Source organism: Struthio camelus, chromosome 1 (genome assembly GCF_040807025.1).
Source record: "Struthio camelus isolate bStrCam1 chromosome 1, bStrCam1.hap1, whole genome shotgun sequence".
NCBI classification, from domain to species: Eukaryota; Metazoa; Chordata; class Aves; order Struthioniformes; family Struthionidae; genus Struthio; species Struthio camelus.
The window spans coordinates 42,015,544-42,039,669 of NC_090942.1; the positions used below are offsets into that span (position 1 = coordinate 42,015,544).

At 38.5% G+C, this 24,126-nt stretch overlaps 1 protein-coding gene across 1 annotated transcript in view; it reads left to right on the top strand.

Annotated features, from left to right (window-relative positions):
- Positions 1 to 24,126, top strand: part of TRHDE (thyrotropin releasing hormone degrading enzyme) — a 225,609-nt gene that overhangs the window by 21,480 nt on the left and 180,003 nt on the right. The window contains exon 3 of the mRNA XM_068935803.1: positions 21,154 to 21,280. Within this exon, the coding sequence (XP_068791904.1) occupies positions 21,154 to 21,280 (127 nt within the window). The remainder of the gene's footprint in view (positions 1 to 21,153; positions 21,281 to 24,126) is intronic.

Here is a 24,126-nt window from a genome sequence, read left to right on the forward strand (position 1 = left end):
CAGTTTTGCCTGAAATACAGTCAGGAGGGAGAGTAAGAATTACAAAATTGTCAGTGAATAAAGCATACCCTTTTTTATTTAGTAACTCAGTAGGATAGAATGCTCAGCCAGGCCACAAGAGATGTGAGCTGTAAACTCTCCTTAGTCTAAGAACGTTCAAGCCCACTCTTCCTGTTCTTTTGGATGTGCCTGTATGTTGGTATTGCACGTACCCAACAGGATGCTCTTAATTTTTTCTTTTTAGCTTTTAATTAAATGTTTAACAAGTAGTGCTAGGGAAAAACTTTATATAGTTGAGACATGGGGTAGCTTTGTCCCAGTCCTTGTTCTAATTTTTGTTTCTTTTTACCAGGAATGATGTCGGTGGGAGGAACTGAGAGCGTCTCAAAAGAATAGCCTCGTGACTGAGGCACCCTTTTTAAGGGTTTCATGCAGGAGAGAACTGAATTCTCAGTTTTATTCCCCTTCCATTAGTTTATCTAAATGAAAGTCTGGGCATGTGAGTGGTGTGCAGACTCCCACCATTTTAGCACAAGGTAATCTTGCTCACACAATTAGTGGTTCAGCTGCTTTGATGTAGATGCCTGTTTTGGAATAATCCATATCTTTAGGCTCTGTTGACTCTATTGACCAGACCTCCATTGACTTATAGTGGGAGCCTAGACACCATCTCATATGGAGATGCTTACGTTACACCTTCAGTTAGGACAGGAAAGCCGTCCGAGGTGTTTGCTTTTGTGAAGCATTGCTGTACCCACGGCTTATGGTGTGGTGACTATAATCTGTTTCCTTTGCTTTTTGAACAAATCTTGGAAAACGAAACATTCTTTTTATTTCAAGAGGCAAGTATAGTCTGTCATGACATAAAATATTTTGTTTTTGTTTTGGGTGGGAAAAAGCATTATAGCAAACTTGATTTGGTGCTAAGCAATTAAGAACGGTAAGTTTGGCTGGTGAACTGAAAGAGTCAGTTGTTCTTACATCCTTAGCGAGATGCAAACACACTTAAAGTACTAGAACACTGGGAAGATTTTTTTCTTTGTTTCCTGTTTTCCTGATTTTCTGGAATGTGTGTAAACTACAAATTTAGCAAGTTTAATACAAAGAAAGCATTCTAAAAAAAATTATGATTTTGATATGTGTAAAAATGTTTTTGCATTGGTCTCTGTGCATTTGTGTGTGTTTTGGTTTATAACCAAGGCTGCAGTGACAGAAAGATTATTTCTGTTCTTAACAGAAAGCAAATAAGGACCATGAAGAAACATCATATCATTGTTTGAAAGTTCTGCCTAGTCTAGAGAAGGACAGGTAGTGAAATTTTTAAACGATCTCTATATAGCTGGACAGTGCCAAATATATGGCTTTTGTGGAAACTCTAAAATGAAAAAAACTTGCGTATTCCATACCTGAACTTTTCACCTGAAAGAAACTGAGATTTTTGTACCATTTTCTGCTCATCAGCATTCAGCAACACTGCAGGATAGAGGAAAAATACAGAAACATAAGAAAAGAGATAAAAGGAGACTGGGAGCTGAAAAAAGATAAATGACTCTGCTGTCAGTGCAGTATAATGAAATCAAATCAGTGCTTGGCAGTGCACAATTGCCCAGTATGGCTAGCTCCAGACTGTGTTTTAAGTAAAATGTATGTATTTTGTTATTTTATTCTTGTATTCATATAAAGATGAGTGACTTTGCTATTAGTTGATTGCAATGGAAACAGAGGTCTTGATTCTGTAAAGTTATAATAATGTGTGTGACTTTCATGTTTAGTGTCTGCTCAGTTATTGGCTTTGTCAATAATAGGATTTTGTTGTAGTAAAGGTAAGGCCCCTCTTTGGTTCATTCAGGCATCTTTAACTGGATATAAAAACATTTTACAAGCAGGATGTACTTACCTTAAAAGCATACAAGACGTGTTTATTGACTGACACACACACACACAAGATAGCTGGGACTTAATGAGCTGTTAGGCTCAGCATTAGTGTGCTCACCATCGCAGGCTGGCCACCTGCCCAGAGTCTGTGCTGGCCTGGCAGGCATTAGTCAGGAGGGGAAGGGTTGTCCTGCATCAGTCCCTTGAACAGCATTGCTGAGCTGCTATCTTCCACCAGCTCTGACACTCATGATACTGAGCTGATGACTCCTGACAGGCCTGACTAACCTCTCCTTTTTTTTTTCTCCTTACCCTCTCCTTTTTATGGTTTTACACTTTGCCATGTTGGTGTTTTCTTCTTGAATGCCGTAGCTACTGATGATCTCGTCTTGATAATCCTAGCCATCTGTAATTTTTACTTTTTATCTTCCTATAGAGTTTCTTATAGTTCTTATTCAGCAAGTCACACAGAGCTGGGCCTTGGTATATAGGCAGGTAAACTGCTGGGTGGGAGAAGCTTACAGCAGAGGTAACAGAGGGGATGATAAGCCATATGGGGAGTATTCACAAGACCAAGTTATATTCCTAATTGAAAGTATTAAAAATGAGTTTTAACAGACTTATTGATTTCATTTTATTAAAAGAATTATTTGAAAATAACACAGAAAAGGTATATTTTTATTAATTTTCACGTTTCAAGTTGTTATGCATTAGCATAGTGGCGCACTGTTTGTGAAATACACAGTGGAAGCATAATTCATTTTAGAATGTGCTTATACTGAATCAAAACACAAAAAGGAATCAAGAGCAACTTTGAAAGACTTTTGCAAACTTGCATTTTGTTCCAGATTGGATCTGACAATGTACCTTTAATGAACTTAGTCTTGAACATCTGCAAACTGTTTGCAAGCTGGAATTTTCTTTTTGAATAGCTGACTGTGGAATCGGTCTCTGTAGTCACTTATGCTGTGTCTCCACAGTACCTATTTGCAATATAATAATAATAATAATATAATCATAACAGCAATAATAAAATCCCTCCCTCCCAGTTAAAATTTAGCATTTTGGGCAGCATTTCTTAGTAGTGTAATGTGTTATTGGCTGTTTATCGTGGCTCACAGATGACTGCAAATGGCCTCCAAGCCCCATGTACAGCTGAAAGTACACTCATTTTCTGGACTGTTCCCTTCTGGTTTCTTCATTTTAGTAAATGAACCCCAGAATCCACAGGTGGACAAGAAACTTATGTACTAGAGCTTTTTTTCTTTTTAGATATAGATTAAAATATACAAGACTAATAGAAGCAATGTTTTTGTGGTCACAGGAGGAGCTTGCGATACTTCTAACTTGCTCTTCACGGGAGATAAATGAGGCAGCATTGCTCACAGAATCATCCCCTTCTGTCCATACCTGTACTTTTAAATATTCATATTGATATAGATTGTTTTAGATTTTGGTTTAAGTCTTTGAATGCATCTCTGTGAGTGCAGTGCAGTGTACAGACAGGAAAGCTAACAGTATATGAACTAGCAGGGATAGCTAACTTACCCATTAAGATCAGGTGCAGAAGCACCCCAATTTAAATGGAGAGACTGTATAGTTGTGACCATGCTGCGTGACATGGGAGTAAACACATTCCAGATCAATGTTAATAGAGGAACCAAAAGCCATTTTATCCTCCGCTACCCATATGTGTGTGCGTGTACGCACGCACACACGCACACACGCGCACACACACACACACACACACACACGCGCGCGCACACACACACACACACACACACACACACACACACACACACACACACACACAAAAAGTAAATTACCTTTCACTTTGTAATACTGCCTGTGATACCTCAGCTAGTGTTGGTGCCTCTAAACATTGCAGTGTTCAGTGAAGATATACCCTTAATCTTGTATTTGTTTTCTTAGCTCATTTTTCTTTATAAGCTGCAGGACCAAAAGGGAGTGAAGGATACCAGCTTTTCCTTGCTGTGCTTACTGGCTCATTCATGTGAGAGACCTAGCAACTCAATCCATTTCTGTAATTCCTGAGCCCTCAGTGACCTAGAATTTGGAGTTTCTTCCAAAATACTTGTTCTTTCTAACATATGAGGATAGTTCTGTTTTCATGAGCTCAAAGACGAAATGTTACACTTTATTTCTGCATTTGATATCATCCTAGGGCTTTCAGAAAGTCCTTTGCTTTAGGCTCAAGAGTCTGAAAGAGCCATTGACAGTCTCGGCAGTAATGACAAAGTAGAAATCAGCATTCAAAGATGAGTCACTTCTCAGAGTCTTGAGCAAATGTGCTTTGCACAGTGTGCTGGTGGAACTTGGTTCCGAGAAGACCAATGGAGCAGCCTTGGCTTCTGCTGGAGGATCTGTGGTATGGTGCCCAGATACAGAAAATGATGGGAAAGAATGAAGAGAATGATGGCTGTTCAGCTTGCACTTATCGTACAGCTCATATTTGACCCCATTCTTGCAGTGGCATAAAATGAATGAAGCACATCTGTTCTTTTGGGGGGAGATGAGTAATCCTCAGTAGAGTACAATGTTGTGATCCCTTAATTGGCACCGTTTTAGCTGTCTCTGGAAGTGAGAGTAGGATAGCAATGTCAGCAGAGCGTCATGTCCCAGGTCATTTACTGTGTGAGAGTCAAGGCTTATTAGCTCAGACACAGCTCTGCCTCTGTGATACATATCTCTGTGCAATGCTGGATTGTAACAGGCAGTGATGCCAGCACGCCTGTTAGCTCCTCTGCACCATGCTCTGCTGCACAGGATAGTTCTGTCCTCATGATCTGGGCTGCTACAGAGGTTGCTCGTGTCTCTGTGTGCCCTGTCCTTGGAAAGCTGACTGTTTTACGAGTCTGAGCTCAACACTACCTTTTGGATAGCTTTTTTTGTTTGTTTAATTTGTTTTGTTCAGTGATAAGGCATTTTCATTCTGCTAGAAAGAAAAACAGAGGTGAAGTACCTCAGTAATTGTTTAACCCAGTCTGTGACCTACTAACCTTTTTATTTTTCCATAAGCAAAGTGACTGGGCAAAGATCAAATGCAGCTTTAAAAGTCAAAAGAATTATTTGAATTCCGAAGTGTAATGCATGGAGGCACTTGGGAACAACAGCAAGTTGTGTTATGTTTGGAAGTCCGTGAAATACATCAGCTGGATGCTGACTGTAGTGCATCTTTCTCGTAGGCTTAATCTGTTTGGATGCTAATGAAGAGATTGACTGGTCCTTGAACCAGGGAACACTTTCAACTTTAGCCTTTAGTTTAAGGAGGAAACAATACTGACAGCAGTAGAATCCAGCAGTGGTGTTTTTCTCTGGGATTTCTTTCTTGTTCCCTCATAATTTGTTGTCCTTGTTCTCTGTCTAATAGGAAACTGTAGCTTTGAAAACCCTCATGGGAAAAACACAATAGATATCTCAGAGGCAGTAGCAACAAGCTACTTGGGAGCTTTAGGTTAAACTGGCAGCAGAATATTACTAAGTGATATTTATACAAATGTTTTCCTTAGACTCTTCTGGTAACAGTTTCCTTCATTTCACAGGCTGATCTTAAGACTCTCAGTTGAGTATTAGTTAATACTTTCCTCTGCTTAGCTCCTTCAAGCCCCCTTTTCTTTTTAATAATCTTCCCACATCCCCTTGGTATTAGTTGCAGTTTTATTCTTACAGAAGTCAAACTTTCAAGAACAGGGATGCCTACTCCTCACTGATACTTTGTTGCAAATAGTTAGTTTACAGAAACTGTGGTAGAAGATCACTTGTCCTTTCTTCCACTGTCCCACCGACGACAGTCTAGTACCAGAAACTTGAGGAGAAAAAGAGGCTGGAGGTCTTATTCTGAAATACGCTGAATCTAGAGAAAGCGTCTTTATAAAGTCCCCATTTTATCGTTTACAATGTGTGTCTCCCATGAAACCTTCCCAAAGCTTTTGCATTTGTTCATGTCAGTTCTCACTAAAGTGAACAAATGCTCTTGCTTTCTGTCCATATGCTGTTGATGCTTTCCCTAATAATTGGATTTACGGTTGTTAATCTGGATGCCTGGAGGTGCGAATTCTCAGGTTGTAGACAGTTTATTCTGTGGGCACGAATACGATGAGAGCAAATAAAGTCTTCGCTTTTAAAGGTTTGCCTCACACGATGTAGTCAGTGTATGTCTCATGTGAGGGAATGTTGAAGTGTTGGAAAGAAGGAGACTAATGAAGCTGTTACATTGACATGAATGTCATCTCGAAGCTAAGGAAGGGAATAGCTTTCTTCATCAGCTAGGAAAAGGGAAGGAAGGATTGTTCAAACATGGATGTTCTGCTCCAGTGTCACTGAAGGAATACATCTGTGCAGTCTGTGTTTTATTGTGTTAGGAACTGAAGAAATGATTGTGGCAAAAATGCTGCAAAACTTTTGGCTTCATGTTGGGCTGCTTGGCTGTTTAAAGCCTAAAGCTTTAGTGCAAATTGAGTTTTGCCAGTGGTATATCTTCCATGCTTGCAGCATCTGAAACTTTGCAAAGTGTAGGTTTTAGAAATAAGTCTCATATCCACCTTCCCACAATCTGTTGGGCCTAGTTGTTGCATTTTGTGTTAGTGAGTTTCCTAGGGAAGGAATTGCTTTGACTTTTCTATAAGAAATTGTTCTAATCTTGTTTCGTCCCTTGAGACATTATCCTGTTATAAACAAACTATTAATCTGATGCTAACCAGGAAGTCAGCATGAATAAACAGATCAGCTCTCACTAAATTGCTTTCTTTATCTCAGGGAAATGAGTGTGATGGTGATCGAGTCCTAGTTTAGTCTCAGCTGGTTATTTGACTGATTGGATAGCTGTCCAGACGTAAACCAGATGTGATTTGAACTATGGCTGATCAGAAAGTGTTACCAAATCAGTACTCAGCCTGTGCATTAGATGTGCAGGGGACATCAGTGAATAACTAACATCTTTCTAATAAGAAACGCATCCCAGTAGTGGAGATTTAAAGATGGGGGATGTAATTTAAATGATAAAATGTGCCAAAATTAATTTTCACAGTCAAGCATCTGAGCATTTCATATATTGGAAGAGATGTGACTAATAACCCTGCAGTTAAATATTTTATAGTATTTTCATTTTAATTTAAACAATTAACACATTCTTATATTAATTTATGTTCTGTGGATTAAAGCCAACATGTCTCAGAGTCTTATTTATCGTCTTTGTCAAGGTTTGTGTATGTCAGAACATGTGGATTTTGCATCTTCTTCTCTTTTAAGCAGCAAAAAGCCTCTGTCTGCCAGTTTAGATTTTTTATGTATTATAATCTGCCACCTCTCGTCTGTATCTCTGCTGCCTGCTGGTTAGGCTGTTAATCACTTTGATCCCTGCTTGTGGCCTTGATCTTTCTCAGATGGGAGTCCTGAGATAGGAATAATGCTCTAATTGATTGAGCCCTTCTATTTTTCTTTCTCTATTTATAATTGTCATTTGTCTTTATAATTTTTTTCCCTAATTCTTTTCATATTTTACACTCAGATTAGTGTGCCCATAATGGGGAATCCTTCCAGCAATGATTTGGATACGTTATTGATAGAAAGCTGACTCTTCACTGATTTATTTTCTCTAGTTGAAGTGCTCATTCTGCCCATAGTTTTGTCAGAGGTTAACTGTGCAAAAGTTTTTTGGATACTAACACATTTAGCTTTTTGTTGTATATTGTTCTGTGGATTTGGAGGGTTCTTTAGAGTATTTAAAACATATCTTTTAAAATATTTATTCAGAGTCAGAAACAGAGCTTTTAGTGAAGGCTTTTAAATGGATTTTAGTGGACGTCCATATGAAATTTTTGATTTATTGTTTTCCTATTTCATGGTTCATGGATTTTGCTTTTACTGGGCAAATTACGTTTCTTTTTGTTCTGAAAAGTTTTTAGCCTGAAGGAACTTACACTCTGGCCTGCTAATATGGTTGCTGCTCTTACTGATGTAGCCTGATTTTTTTGTTTTTTTATTATGGATTTTGTACAAACCAGAATACACAATTTCCAACAAAATTTGCATTATTTTTCTCCCTCCTAAGGAAGGGAATACAGTTTTTCAAGAAGTATTATGTGTTTGATTCAGCACAATGCCAAGACTTTTCTACAAAGTGCTGAGTTTCCTTGATGTCAAAAGGTTTAAAAGGGTGCCGAGTACCTTAAGGTATTAATCAGTTTATCTTGCAAACAGTTTTTTTTATCAAGTTTTCTTATAGCTCATAAGGTACTTTCCTTGCTTATCTCTGCAATTATAAGGTATACATTGAGTACATTCATTTGAGCTCACAGATGCACTCTGCTCTGCTGTTCTTAGGACTATATTTTATCGTTTATTGTCTTTATTTACCGTAGTTTTTTTTTTAATATGGATAAAGATCTTCTACTGCAAACGTGATAAATATGGTGAATGTTGATCTCCAACAGCTTTTCCACTATAGTTATGTTATATTTATGGGAAACATGAAAATACTGACATGCCCCGGCAGTCACAGTGTTTGGATTGTCCTGTACAATTTGTCTCTGCCTTCTCCTCCTCTTTCTGTTATGGTCTGAACAACTACATTGCTTTACTTACTAGATATTCTGTAGGTGATTTCTTTGTTGTAATCTCTTAAAATGATTTGTTTTAAGTGAATAATAAAATATAAAAGAAAATAAAGCTAAATTGTCTGAGAAGAGTAGTTAGTTGAACAGAAGATGATATGTAGAAATGGGATGGTTACTCTTAGATATGATTGAAAATGGTGAATCTCAGTTTTCAGAATGTCTTCTGAAGAAAAGCAATTTCAGGGATCCAGGTTTACATTTTTGGGATATAGCTTAGGTCTGGCTTTTAAAAGCAAGTTGTGATTGAGGGACCTGAAAATAGGATTTTTTTTTTTAAATTTCTATTAAAAAAAGCAATTTTCAAGAAGGCGTTTTAGGAATAATAATTTGATGATTTACAGTGAAAAGAGTTTGTCAGTTTAAGGGAGCAAGAAAATTTAAGTTCTGTTTTCAGCTCTTTTTCAGACTTTCTTATTGATATTAAGCCCATCTTTCTGCATCCTTCAATTCTGAAGTGGAGGAAATGACAGTTCATTTTCCCCTGGTTCTTCCTGTCACTGTTTAGACCACAAAGCTCTGAGGGTAACGGTCAACCCGTACTCCTATTTATGCTCCCTGCTTAGCATAATGGAGCCTTGAAATCACATTGACAGCTGCTAGACACTGACAAAATGCAAATCCGTAGTTATAATAGTTACAGTTTATCATTTCAAATAGAATCACTCTAAGGTGACTTCAGTGTACTTGTAACAGCGCAATATCTAGCCAGGTGAAATCAGTTGTACTGTATAGCAGCTGAATGTTGTAGGTCGCTTGTTAGCGCTGTCTTTAAACATATGTACTTCTGTAACTCTCTTTTTATCCAAGAGTAGGTGGAATATTATTTCTGGGTGGTGGTGTGAATGGCCAGTGAAAAATACTCTACGTTAAACATTTCTTGTAAATCCTAATCCAATCCCAGTCCAACCAGGGGAAATGGAAACTGGTCTAAGCCTTTGGGATATGTCTACCTGCATTTTTTTCCTGGAGGAAAAAAAAAAAGTTCTCATACCATCTTACCACCAATGTTATGATACAGCATTTTTATATGTAATATGTAAATAATGTAAATATTTGTGCCTGATTTTTTTAAAGCTGTATTGGTTTCCACCTTTTAACATTGAGAATCTGAAAAATTTAGGCACTGAATTCCCAACCATAGCAAAGTTTGTCCTCTTACCTTGAAATGCTGTAGCAACTCAAATTTGTGTATATCTGTCTGTCATGGTCCTCTCATCCCTCTCCAAATGCTTTCTCATGTTGGCCCTAGCACTTGCCTGACAATGTGGGTGGCCAGGTTAGGAGGCTGGGCTGCCTGGACACTACTCATGTGGTTGGCAGAGTTAGCCCACTCCTCTGATGACGGAAAACTCACGGTGTGATCAGATGAGTAAAGGAAGAATCAGGACGGTATGACTGTGTTTTTGGTGGTGGGATCATGGCAATCTTAGTTACCTTAAATGAGCATGAAATGGCATCTTTAATTACATTTGCTACTCATTTGTTGTTACATGTTCATTTTCTGTCCCTGAGCCATTTCAACAAGATGATACAGCTCTGTGGTGCTCTAAATTAATATAATGGCACTGTGGTCAGTGGCATAGTCATTATTTTATTTTATGCCAGCTGAGCATTGGTTGGATTTATGTGTGAGTGCAGCTCATTAACTTTCTAGAGTAATTTATGATCTCTTCTCATGTTAGAAATTGTAGCATGTCCGCATGACAGTTTTGCCTCCTGGTGGAATATATAGTTGCACCTTTGCCTCAAGCACTCAGCCAACATTTGCAGTTGTTTTTATTCGGATAAGAAATTGATGAGGCAGCTAGAGGTTTCTTCCATACAGGCATGTTTATGTAGAAAGGAGGTACACCAAACTCTCCTTTTTTGACAACGCGGAAAATATTGTGTAATTTCATTGCTTAATGTTCCTCATTTTCCCACCATCAACTGGAACCCCAGCAGTTTCTTTCACTTTGGTCTCCTTCAGGGTCATGCTACAAGCTTTTATCCTGGAATATCTGCTGCCTTTGTTCAAAGCCAACTTCCCCTTGCCCTGCAAAAATATTCAGGCACTCCTGTGTTTGTATTTCGTCTCCAGTGAAACCTCTCTACCAATATAACTCCATTCATGACCATTTCTTTCATATGAACTGTGTTTTTAGTGATTATCTCTGTTATTTTAACTTGTTTATTAAACCAACTAAATCTATCTTGAATGAGGATGCAAAGATTATATTTGTTTACTTCAACAAAGTTCCACCCAATCACCAGTAAAACAAAGTTTTTCATTAAAGACTACCGGGTCATTGAACTCGTATGGTTTGCAGCTAGCTTTTAAAAAAATCTTAACTGTAATAAAATATTTGTGGCTATAGTTATATCCAAAAAGACTCCAGTGCACTACTGTGTGTGAGTGCTCAGCATGTGGAAGAAAAGGGTGTCCATATGAGCTGTCCCTTTGGTATTCAGTGAGCAACTTTCATTACCATACAATCTCTTTTGGGTATTGTCCCTGATGAATAATGAATAGGAGACTGAAACAAGGCAGTTTTTATAATTTCTTCCCATTATTAGGTTTAACAATGTTCACTACAGCAGACTTGATGTTTCACTGTAGTTACTACTTTCTTTCTCTCCTGCACTCATCAGTGTATCCTCTCGTTCTTCCCCCCTCCCCCGCAACCCTTTTCCAAAATGCACTTAGTTGTAAAATTTATTGCATTTGAACACCATAAAACTTGTAGAGTTGTGCACACACATGAAACAACTCATGCTCTTTCCTAGTGGAATTAGGTTGTTTGCTTAAATAGAGAAGACCACATCAAAGTGTTATTTCCTTTAAATCTATCAAATTTAAAAACTCATGTGAGATTCAATACCTTGTTTGCAGAAGTGACCTGGGGAAGTGGCAGGCAGAGACATTGCGCACAGACATTTATCTACTATATTAAATGTGCAAACATGAACGTTTATCTCTGTAACAATAATGAATACAATACTTATGCCTAAGATACAGTCAGTGAACAGGGTTAAGATAAAATAAATCTCAAATTAGCAAGTAAATCAAAGCTTTAAAATACAGAGGCATTGCACATATTTTTCCGCTAAAGTGTCACTTGCTGCGAAAGTATCACAGATCTTGAAATAAAGAGTATAAGACTATTTCCTCCCCTTTTATAAAATTTGCAGTCTGCTGCTCTACTGAAATGTTAGTCTGTTGAAACACTTAAGTACCCATATAAGGTTAAAGGTGTATTTAAAATAAAACGTATGCCTAAGTGCTTTTCTGAGCTGAGATCTTAGATTTTAGATGTAAGATCTGATCAATCAGAAGATTGGGGTTTCAAATGAATTTGGAGAGGCCTTCCCAGAACAATGTTTGTTTTATGCGCTGTCTGCTGGCTTTGAGGAATGGATTAAAGAATAAACATTATTCCTAGGGTGGTATTGCTGACACCAGCTGATGTGCAGAAACATCTGTTTTGTAATGGGAAAGCACTTTCAGCTGCATTAGAACACCTGACAAAGTTGCTTTTAATTCTGGTTGAAGTAGGTGGGAGGGGAAACTACGTTTAATTGTGAAGTGGATTCCTATGTTGATACCATGTTATCTAAACTATGTTTGACTGAGAAACTAAAAAGTTTTAAGACCATCATCAATCTTTTGCTCAATTTCCACTTGCTCCAGTCTGTTCTACCTTCAGTACCACATGTAGCAAAATGAACCAAAGACAGAAAAAAGGGGGAGGGTAAGTCTACAGGGTAGCAGAGAGATGCCATCCTCAGAACATGTTTGTTTGAAAGGATGCTATGGCTGTAATAGTGCCAAGCTTAGGAAGAAGATTCAGATCTTTTGTGGTTCCATAATCCTATGTGGTGCAACAGCATTCACGATTAGATACAGGCACTGTGTGGATGGAGGTATGTTAGGGAGTGGTTTATGTAGTCATGCCCCATCTGTGATATCAGATGGGGTTAATTGGGGGCTGCAATTATAGACACATCTTCTCACCTTGTCAGCAGCAAAGCTGGCCTTCTTGTACCTGATACTGTGGCAGAGATACAGTGAGTAGTTGTTACTGTGTAAATTCTATGCTGGGGTGCTTACAAGAAGCCAAGAGCTATTCTCCTCATAGTACATGGAGTGTAAATACTAGATTCACGAAATGGTTCTACTTCTCTTAATCTAAACTGTCATCGGTGGTCATGGCCAGAGTACTACCATTTAAAGGATTACCTTTGTTCTTTTTTTGTGCACTGCCTAACAAGGACCGCTCAAGTGGGTGCTCTAAAAATCTGGATTGTAGACATTGCATCAGATGCTTTTGGTGAAGATTGCTTTGCCAAAAGAGTCCCCAGTCCAGGGATCGGGTTGAATCATATCTCCTCCAGTAGCCTGATTTAAAGTCCCTATAGTTAACAGGAATCATTCCATTCAGCGGGTGTTGTGTTAGGTCATTAGAGCCCAACGAGCCATCTGTTCACACAAGCCTTTTCTTGCAAAAGGGCAGTGGTGCACTTCATTCCCTTGGAGCAGTATTTCTCAGTCAGTGAGCTGTGGTTCCCCAGGGCATCAGTGAAGGCAGTGAGTGCAGTGGGAGAGGTCTTAAAACATGGAAAACACTGTTAGAATTTTAAAGAAAAGAAGACTTGCAAAATTAATGTGTTTAGATCTTCAAAACTTATGAAATTGAATCTAGTAGATGTTGGAGTAACTGTTTTATGAGATTACCATGATCAACAAATCTTGCTATTGTAATAACTAAAAGAATAAAAATATGTCTTGATGTCAAACAAGGTGAAACGATTTTAAAAACATAACACTAGTGTAAGGGTGTAAGTTTTTCAAATGGGATACACTAATAAAGAAGGTCAAATAACGAATAATGTCCTCAAGAGCAGGCTTGGGATGTAGATGTGGATATTTAATTTTTAAGAGGTGAGCTATAGCGTATGGCACACTGTAGACCTGTAGGAATCACAGCCTGGAGGCCTTTTACTGCAACATCCTGATTTCTGCCAAGTCTTGAGCTCCCTTAACTTCCTGCGGAAGCAGACTGACAGGCTTGTGGCACCTCTAGCAAAGTTTATTAGTGATTTCCTCTAGTGCCTGGGGGAAAACATACTTTACTTCACTCTGATTTTCCTTCATCTTTGGTGAATTCCTGCAGAAGGAGGAGGTTAGACAACAGTCCCTTTGCAATTAGACACGTGTAAATAATAGTTTGACGAGTTACTTCTGTGGCCAGAATGATGAACCTAGTCCATATTCCTCCTACCTGCAAGGCAAACCAGAACTGAGCAAAGCGTTCAGTTTAACCAGAACTGTTTTAGAGGGTGGGAGAAAAATGACTGCAGGTTTTTCCTTACAGTTCTTCATACTTCTCACCCTTTTCCTTTTTCAGATAGTTCAGTTTTAATGCAAAAAATAAAGAGGAGGAATGTTCTTAAAATGTTAAAATAGACCTATTTCACTTTTTCTGAACCCCTTATGTGCTGGAAGTATCACCAACCTTTAGTCCACTGGAGAGGTTTTTAGCAAACTTAATATTCATCTGAAATAAACATATTGACTGCTATTTTGAGTTCATAGTTGTCAAAACTTAGCCATTGTACCTTGTATATAATTACTAATTCACATTTTTTTTGGAAACTGTCTGAAATAATAAGACAAGTCTTTTCCTTAAGTGTTAACTTTCTTTTTGATGAATTTCTACCTGCTGTAGACAGGAATATTTTATCATACACAGTAGTTAATAACCTGGCTTTGGTTAGATGTGATTTGTTCTAAATCCCTTACACATTTCTTAGCATGTATCACAACTGTCCCGCACTGTGGGAGACGGCTCTCATTTTACAATCACATTTATCTGTTCTGATGACCTGGTATTACAGGTACTTTTGAATTACTTTGACTACAGAAAGTGTTGCAATATATAAAAATTTATTTGTGAAAGTTACTTTTTGCACAGCAAACAGTTCTAACTAACTGTAGAGAAGTAGACAGTTGATCATTCATAACTATTACATGGTAATTTACCACATAAGTTTCAGGATTTTTTTAGGTGGAGCTGATAATGCTGCCAAATCCTTTCCATTCTAAGAATCTGATTTTGCTTACTAATATTTCTGAAATAATCCTTCAGGAAGAGTTATTCATGGTGGTATCTGATCGTGGCTACTGTCTTGTCTTTATACAATACCTTAATTCTTTGCTCTTAACAAAAGGGAAAACAATTCCTGGCAAAGTGTGTCTCATAACCCCCACCAATGTCTATACCATGTAAGAACAGCAGCATATCCTCAATGTCAGAAGTGGATGTCTGTGTTGCAGATCAGAAGATGCAAAGCTAGTTGTTCAAACTGATGGAAGGACGGGGAGGATTGATCCGGTTCCATTTAAAAGATTAATGAGAGGTTTTCTTTCTTTTTTTTTTTTTTCCCCTAAATGATTAAAGATTCTTTTAAAAGAATGATATGGTTGCAAATGCAGATGCAAAGAAGGTAAGACAAGTCAGAGTTCTTGCTGAGCATGCAAACTTTTTGTCTGCATGTTTGCAGGTTTTATGACACTATCTTGACTAAAATGATCCCACATGATGTTATTTTTCCTTTATTTGCCTCTTTCAAACACATGAGGAACTATACTACGTCAGGGCGCCACAATATACCTGTTATCTTAAGAGTCCCTGCCTTATTCATTACAGAATTTGGAAAATGTTTGGTGCAGACTAGGAACTACAAGCCAGTCAGACTTACTGGCTGGAAAGGCTGGAAAGTTCCTGGAAAGGTGATGGAGCAGCTAATCCTGGATAGCATTTCCAAGCATATGAAGGATAAGAAGGTGATCACAGGAGTAGTCAACGTGGTTCACAAAGAGGAAATTATGCTTAACCAATCCGATAGCCGCCTGTGATGGGACAATTGGCTGGATAGATGAGGGGAGAGCAGTGGATGTTGTCTGCCTAGACTTCAGCAAGGCTTTTCCCACTGTCTCCCATCACATCCTCATAGGCAAGCTCAGGAAGCGCGGGCTGGATGAGTGGGCGGTGAGGTGGACTGAGAACTGGCTGAATATCTGGGCTCAGAAGGCTGTGATTAGTGGCACAGAGTCTAGTTGGAGGCCTGTATCTAGAGTGGTTTCCCCCGGGGTCAATACTGGGTCCAATATTTTTTAACTTACTCATCAATGACTTGGATAAAGGGACAGAGTGCCTCCTCAGCAAGTTTGTTGATCAACAAAACTGAAAAGAGTGGCTGATACAGGAGAGCGCAGTGCTGCCATTCAGAAGGACCAGAGAGAAACCTTCTGAAGTTCAAAGAAGACAAGTGCAAGGTCCTGCACCTCGGGAGGAATAACCCCAGGCACCATACAAGCTGGGGGCTGAACTGCTGGAAAGTAGTTCTGCAGAGAAGGAGCTGGGAGTCCTAGTGGACAACAAGTTAAGCATGAGCCAGCAATGTGCACTTGTGGCCAAGAAGGCCAATGATATCCTGGGCTGTATCAGAAGGGAAGGTGTCAAGAGGATGGGGCCAGACTCTTTTCAGTGGTGCCCAGTGACAGGACAAGAGGCAACGTGCACAAACTGAAACACAGGAAAGCCCGTCTGAACATAATGAAAAATTTTCTTCCTGTGACTGAGCATTGGAAGAGGTTGCCCAGATAGCTTGTGGAGTCTCCATCCTTGGAGATGTTCATAAGCCGTCTGGACACAATCCTGGGCAACATGCTGTAGGTGACCCTGCTAGTGCAGGGGGGTTGGACAAGATGGTCTCCAGAGATCCCTTCCAACCTCAACCATTCTATGGTTCTCTGATTCAGACTGTCAGACAGGCAAGGAGTGGCTGTGAGGCTGCATGCCATCTTTGAATTCTCTCTCTGCCTCTGCCACCAGAGTTTCTATGTGATGCTGAGCAAATCACGTAAACTGACACAGTCTCACTGAGTCACTCACTGTGTGTTACTACTTTTCTTAATATCCAAACTACGAAACCTGTGACCAGACCCAAAGCTGTGTAAAGCTTTCACCACTGCAAAAAGAATTAATGAGAACTATGCTTTAAGTGTGTGCCATAAAAACGTTAAGTATACTTGACAGTCAAGGCTGTACAGATAGGTACCCAGCATTAGTCTCAGTCTCTCTCTTTTTTCCACTTTCTTATATGAAAATAATGTCACCTAATCTTGCTAAGATTGTGAAAAAGAGTTTCATTAACGTTTGCAAGGCAGTAGCATGCTATGAGATCACCATATAAATAACCCAGGGTTTTTTTTTAAATTTGATGAGTGGCAAATAAAATGTGGAGCCACACCGAATAAGGAGGATAAGAAGAATAAATTAAACAAATATCTGTTTTGAAAGAGGCAGAAGGCCTGCAGAAAAAGATAGCATGGTTATATAATCAAGGACTGTATCCCAATACAGGTATGCAAGAGGAAATGAGTAAAATTGTATGGACTGCCTTAATACAAACTTTTCTTAACTCCTGAGTTCTTAAATTTGTAACAGTAGCTTTTTAAAAATGTTTTTGTAGTTATTAAAGGCTCAAAGAGTTGTTCCTAATATTGCTCATATAGCTCCCTGCTCAAGAGACGCTAAAGCAGCGATCTTGCTGTACAGTGCAAACATTCATAACAATACAGGGACAGATCTAAGCAACTAATTCTCATTGATTTCTGTAGAAGAGAAGATCCTGAGATGGTATCCAGTACATTTAATGTAGGTACCTAACTTTCATCTAGGTTTTAGGTACCTACTGAAGTAGTCTTCCTGAAGGATGTACTTTTCCTAGTATAGATTAGGGAGATAAACAGATCCCTCTCTTTCAGGGAGAGATTCTGCTGGTTTAATTTTGGTGCCCGCGCTTATGCTGAAGGTATTTTTTTCTGCAAGCCCGTCAAGGCATCTTTCTCTCTTTACTGATTATGGAGGGAACATAAGCACTTTGGCAGGAAAGACTGAGTATGCACCTGAAACACAAGCTTGAGTTGGTGCCTGTGTAAAATAGCCTGGACATTCCCTTTGTTTCAGATCTTAAAGGGGATTCAGATGTATTTGTGTAAGCATGTGTATGAGATCCGGTTAAGGGAACAAAAATACCTGTGAGAGCTGAAAAAATTAGAAAATAATGTTATTTCAAAATGATTGTCAGTGCTGCAAACCTTTTCCTTGTGAATAGCTCCTTAGTAGTGCCATTGCAGTCAGTGATGAATTATGCACCTAAGCTAGAATCCTATTTATCTTCCATAGCAAAACGCAAATTACTTTTATTTCTGCAAGTCTGACCCTGTAGAAAATCTTCTGTTCTTCCTCTTATTTAAATTAATGTAAAATCAAGTTCTTAGGGTAGTGATCAAACAGCCTATGGGGAAAGTGTACAGTAATTACGCATTATTATTCAGTTCAACCTACTTAGTGATAACGTAACACAAGTTATCTGCATTTTGAAATGAAACTAGTAAACAAAAATAATTTTATGCTAAACACAAATCTCATGTCTTAATCTTCATTCTGTTTTGTTTGCTTAAGCTCCTTGTTAGGGCAGCATCTGAAAACTTTACAGTCTTTACTATTTAACTCAGAATATTCCTGTAAGCTAAGGAAATAATAAAATCTCCATCTCACAGAGTTGGAAGTAAAACATGAATAAGATAACCCCAGCTCTGTTAAAGGACCGCGATGCATGAAAGTTAGGGGCTTCAATTTCAAGCTTTTAGGTGCTAGGCCTCAGATTGAACTCTGAATCAAATTCCTTACATAGTAAATGAGGGAGACACCTCAGAATGTGTTATCTGAAACAGCCAGCAAGGTGACTGAAGTATCACAGCTTTAAAGTTGTATGCAGTAGACCTCTGATAACCAAGAGAGGCCAGGGTAGGTCTAAGATGGTACCTCTAAGGCTCCTTCAGGGATTCTGCATTAAAAGGTTGTTGGGTGAAAGACGGAAGCAGATCCAGCTCCTAGGAGTTTGTCTTCCTAATGAAGACACTGCCTGGTTACTTTTCACTCCTTCATTTTCTTTCATAGTCTTTTCACATAGAATTTTAAGCTCTTTTGTGAAAAATGGCACCTACTCAGTACGAAGGATACAGCTACCTCCTGCCTCTTTTGATCAGAAAAACCTGTAACTAGGTATTTAGGGTATTCTCTTGGGCCGTGTAAGCTTGAATTTCTTCAGAGAGTAGAAGAAGCTAAACCCAGGTCTCCTGTGTTTTGGGCAAGTGAACTAATAACTATCTATTCTGTGAAAGAGCAAAAGAAGATATGTTGTAAAAGGAAATATCAGCACCAACTGCCCTTTTTGTGGAGCTGCTCAGCGTTTATAGATTGCTTGCATGCTTTGAGAACGCCTGTCACATCAAAGCATTTGAAAGACTTGGGCAAAAGCACAGGTAGTTTCTGAACTGTGTTCAAACTTAAGGGTGATCTTAGTGTTGACCCATGCAGCCCTGTTGAGTCTAGAGCCATTCTAGACAGGCAGAGAGGCACCCAGGGAAACTTTAAGGGCAAAATAAAACCCATCTTCAACATTAGGCAGGTGGCAAATGAAAATTTGCAGTATTGTAGTTTTGGGGCTTTGATACCTGTGCTCCATCTCAGAGGCAGTTTAAATGCCTTTTCTGCATTTACCAAAAGATATACATTGTAATGGGGTAAGCTGAACTTAGATTTTTCTTGTATATACCTGTTGAATCACCTTTTTCTCTTTCCTTTTGTTGTCCTATCCCTTAGTAGGAACACATTTAGCCACTGCCAAACAGAGTGATTTTTTGCATACCTGCTGTCTCATTTTTTTTCCCCCCCTCTGCTTTGCAGATACGGTCTACTGTGGCACGAAGGCAATTATGCAAAATTGTGTATGAAGGTTTAGTGATACAAAACAGTGTTAATCACAATTCTAATTGTGATTCTTACCATTGTTCCATAAACTAAAGGTTTCAAGGTGTTAGAATTGGGATCTCTGTGGTTAATCTTTATTTTATTAAAAGATATATTTAGTTTAACAGATGGGGTACAGCTAATACATGCCATTGGAAGGAAGCAACAACTAGACACAGGGACTTGGAGGAGTTCAGATAATAGTTTATATGCTTTCAGATAGTGGTTGAGAACTCTTGCTTTATTACATTTCTCACTAGGTTACATTGTGGTATCTTTCTCACATTAGAAATGGTAACTGTGTATGACTGTGTGCTAGGTCTGTAATATGACAATATGTAATATGTATGTAATATGGTAAAGATAGACCTGTATTAGTTGAAAACAAAGGAAAACAATGTGTCTGAATACCCAAATTAAAGAGATAGTGAGTTAAAACAGAGTTGACACATAGAGTGTATTGAGGTTTGATATCTGGTTTCCACTTGGGTAACTGAACTGGTTCAGGAGATGAGCGATAAAGGAACTTTTGGTAATGATTTCACTGAAGGTAAAAATCCCATTGGCTTTTCTAATCCAGAATAGAGCATTTTAAAACATTTCAAAATTGATATTTGTGCTTCATATTTGCCTTGGTATTTTCAGCTTTCTGCCCTACTGCTTTTCTCAGAATCCTGGGTGGGATTTAATCCTACCGCAGAAAGTATTAGGGGATCTGATATTATTATTAGGACTGGCATTTTGCAGAGTATTGTTTGTATCAGGTAGGTCATTATGTATTTCAGGGAGCAGGAGCAGACCTTCTGCCACAGGCGTTGGAGATTCAGCAGGCACTTCTTCCCATTGTTGGCTGCATCCCTCAGACTATGTATGAGGAAGAAGTATGAAAAGTTGCCCTCCTTTCTATGCCTTTCTTGGTTAACAGATGTCATTAGCTGTATGTCATCTTTGCAGTAAGGAGATATTAAGAGCTGTAAGGATGGGGAATAGCAAAGAAATAATCTTGTGGTGCTTTCTGCTACCTTGTTCATCTGAACAGGAGCTGGTCGCGTTTGAGTACTGAATTACGAAGGTCACTTCTGTTCAGTTTGCTCTATGCAGTCGGATGTGTGAGTTGTTTTGTACTGAACACGTCAGTATGTGACTTGTATAAACAGCTTTAATTTACTGCTTTCTGAAAACAGAGGCCTGGAGCAGTCATGAAGGGTTTCAGGAATGTTAATTGTTTGTGTACAGGAATGAGCTTATAAATGCTTGTTTTGCAGTCTTGTGTTGCTCATTGAGGCTAACTATGTCACTGGCAGAGAAGAGAAGGGAGAATGATTATTTTTTTTTCTTCACAGTCTATTGGTACTTTCAGGGCTCGATATAATGTGCCTTTAACAAACCGTGAACTTCTCTCCTACTGAGCCACTGCACCCTGCTTACATTCAGAATAGGCAGAGAACCATTATACTAATCCACTCTACCATCATATCTCTAGCAAACACATGTAAGTGATCGCTTTGAATATTTATTTTGATGCAAGGAGTGTTAGGTCTTTTATTTGGCAACACAAACAAACAGAAGATTGTAACTTTTCTCAACCTTATAACCTTAATTGTGTAAGTTCTGTATTTTCAGCTACAACGTGTTTTGACAAATGTACAACAGTCATATTTGGCTTTCAGAGAATGACCCTGCCGCCTCACAGCAGCCTTAGAGTAGTTCAGCTCTGCTGTGAGGATAGTTTTAAAATGTAGAAGCTGAAATGATCAAACTTTCACTTTGTTTTTTAACAGGTACGATTATATGCAAGGCCTGATGCAATCCGAAGAGGATCAGGGGACTATGCTCTAAATATCACAAGGAGACTCATTGAATTTTATGAAGATTATTTTAAAGTGCCCTATTCCCTGCCAAAATTAGGTAAGGTTTCCCCTCGAACATGAAGCTTACCCAGAGACTGGGAAATTAAGTTTTAAAGAAAACTTAAGACTGGGAAGTTTTCAAAGGAAGGAATGTTTTAGTTATTTGAGAAGGATCAGTAAGCAAGGAATTTTTCATCTTTCCTGCGGAGGAACAGAAACCAAGCTGTTACTTCTCCAGCCTTTCACTGAAAGGAGCAGCAGGCAGACAATACTTAAATTTATTAGGCGGGAAGAGAACTTTGACTGATTAGTTTCCTTTTTTCCGATACTTATTATGTTGCGCCTCACTTTCATTAGCTAATATTCATAACTTGATGGCTCAGCTTTAGATGGAGAACAGAAGTGAAAATATCTGTGCAAAGTGGGAACCTATAATGTTGTAGGGCACTATTTGTTATGCTGGTTTGTGCGGTTTATTAATTACGATTAAAATGTGCTTAATTATGTTGTTGCTTATGGAGGAGAATGGCCACGAACTCGTTTTGCTGCTCAAGTGACCTAAACATAAGAGTTGTCAGTTTCTGTTATTTTTTTTTTTAAATAGTTTCTTCACTCTTCCCTTTCACCACAGTCATTTGCTCTGCTACGCACTGGATTATTTCATACCATATTATTATACCCTCCCTCCTTAGGAGCATGTTTGATCAAGATCCATAAAAGCCTATTGCTTAGCAGCAAGAAGAAAGCTTGTTTTTGATCAGGAGTGTTGGAGTTGGAACCACAGGTGATCCTCCCAGGAGCTCAGGGCCTATTTCATTAAATTCTTTGCCTGCTGAGTAACTTTATTAGTCTTACAGCTAGCGGTGTAGGAGATAGATAAAGTAATTGATGTTGCTAGGTGAGGGTGTTGCATGCATTTTTTACAAGACTGTTGTGGCATTTGTTTCTTGTCCTCTTTAAATGGTGAGTTACAGGCAGTGTTCTCCTGGAGACATAGCAGAAGGATTTAAACATGGCATGCACATCAGACTGTGTATCCTTTCATACCTGGCTTCAGCTATGTAGTGATGATTTCATACTGTAAGTTATATACTCACCGATGCCAAAAATATAAAAAGGAAAAAAATAGTCAAAATCTTTCCTGTGAAAAAGGATGAGCAATGGGACTCCGATCATTACTTCAGGTAGTATCCTGTGGATGCCAGGTAACAGCAGGCAGTACTGAGTGTTTCTGTTTCAGAATACCTTTCATAATTGCAGCATATGACCTTTCAACTCCACATGTTTTGTGGGTTATCATTACACTGTGACATACTTTTTAAAAATATCTCTGAGGAGACAAATATGTTCCAATTTGTTTCTATTGAGAATAGAACAGGAGGAATAGCCACAAATCAAATTGTACTTTTTCATAAACTATTTGTAGAAAAAATTATTATGTTAATGCTGCTATTACTACTGTAATAAATACTATTTCGTTTATAAAATTTGAAAACTGTTGGTTATCCTGTAGTGATACTATAGGAAATATTGCGAAGTTTCTTATCCTATAATGAAGTTAACTTTACATGACTGTGAACAGTTTTCAAATTACTCTGTACTTTCGATAGGACTTACAAGAACATCATATTTAATGTAAATATAATATGGGCAATTTCAAAACTGTTCCAATGACATAAATATTTTTGAAAATGTCACTTGTATAGACCACTGGGATCTTTGGCTGCTGTTCAACAGAACACTGACATTACCAGCTTTGAGCATATAGTAGTGTCTATAACCTGAAGGAATGCTGAAAAAAAATTCTTTGGCGAGGGGGAATGGAAGGTTAGGGACAATACTCTAGCAGATGAATAGAAGTGCTGAAAATGAACGCACTGTAGTCTTTCTGCTGTAGCGGTGCTGTAGTGGTTTTGCAGTAGTGTTAAAGAATTTTCCAGACATCCATCTGAGGAGCAGAACAAGAGGCAAAACAGCATTAGCTACAGCTGTGGAAGGAATCAGGAGACTATATTGGTATAGAAAGCACACTTGTGCTTTCCAAAGCGAAGAACGAGTTTATCTTAGGACTGTCACCTGATATATCGTTGTTGTCATCACCGCAGAGGATTGTATATTTCATTAAGGTTTTAAGAAAAATCAGATTTTTGGGGGGAGATTTGAGAAATTTTTATTTATAAAGGAAATGGGAAATATCTTCTAGTGGGAGTAAAAATTGAAGGATATCCTGTAAAAAGCTTTTTAAAGACAAAAACCAGTTTTGTAGGAAATGCTCTGTTTAAGCATAGATGCTATATAAGATTTTTCATATTTTGATTTAAAAATATATCATCTAGTTCAGAAAAGAGTCAGCCGTCACAAATGTAATTCTTTTGGTTGAAAGGCACACTTATTTTTTCAAAAGAATCTTCTTGCAGAAATACTGTCCAGCTTACTGTGCAGGTGCTGTATAAATCAATGACTGATATGTTGTTAGTGTCAATGCTGTATGCTGCTGCTCATTCTTTTGTTCCATCGCTGACTCTGTGTGTGTATGGCGCACTGTTCTGTGCTATCTTCACATTCCTGAGGTAGTTAAATTTCCTAGGGTCTTAGGCTCTTTGCTTTAGTGGGGATATGGTAGTCAACTGAATCATGGTTTGGTAAGGGACCTGTGGCCCTTGGTGAAGCACTGCCATTGTCTACATGGTCATCTATTTTAACTCTCTATATGATGCATATTCAAGGCATAAGGTGCGTATTTAGGCTACCACTGTGCTGCTATATCGGAGGGACTTATGCTCATTTGTTCACTTGCTGTGTCACTGATGTCCATTTTGGTGGATATTTGGCAACTGAAACTAGTGCTGGTCATCTGAGATTGTCATAAATCATCTAGGGTTCTTTATAGGAACCACTATGTCC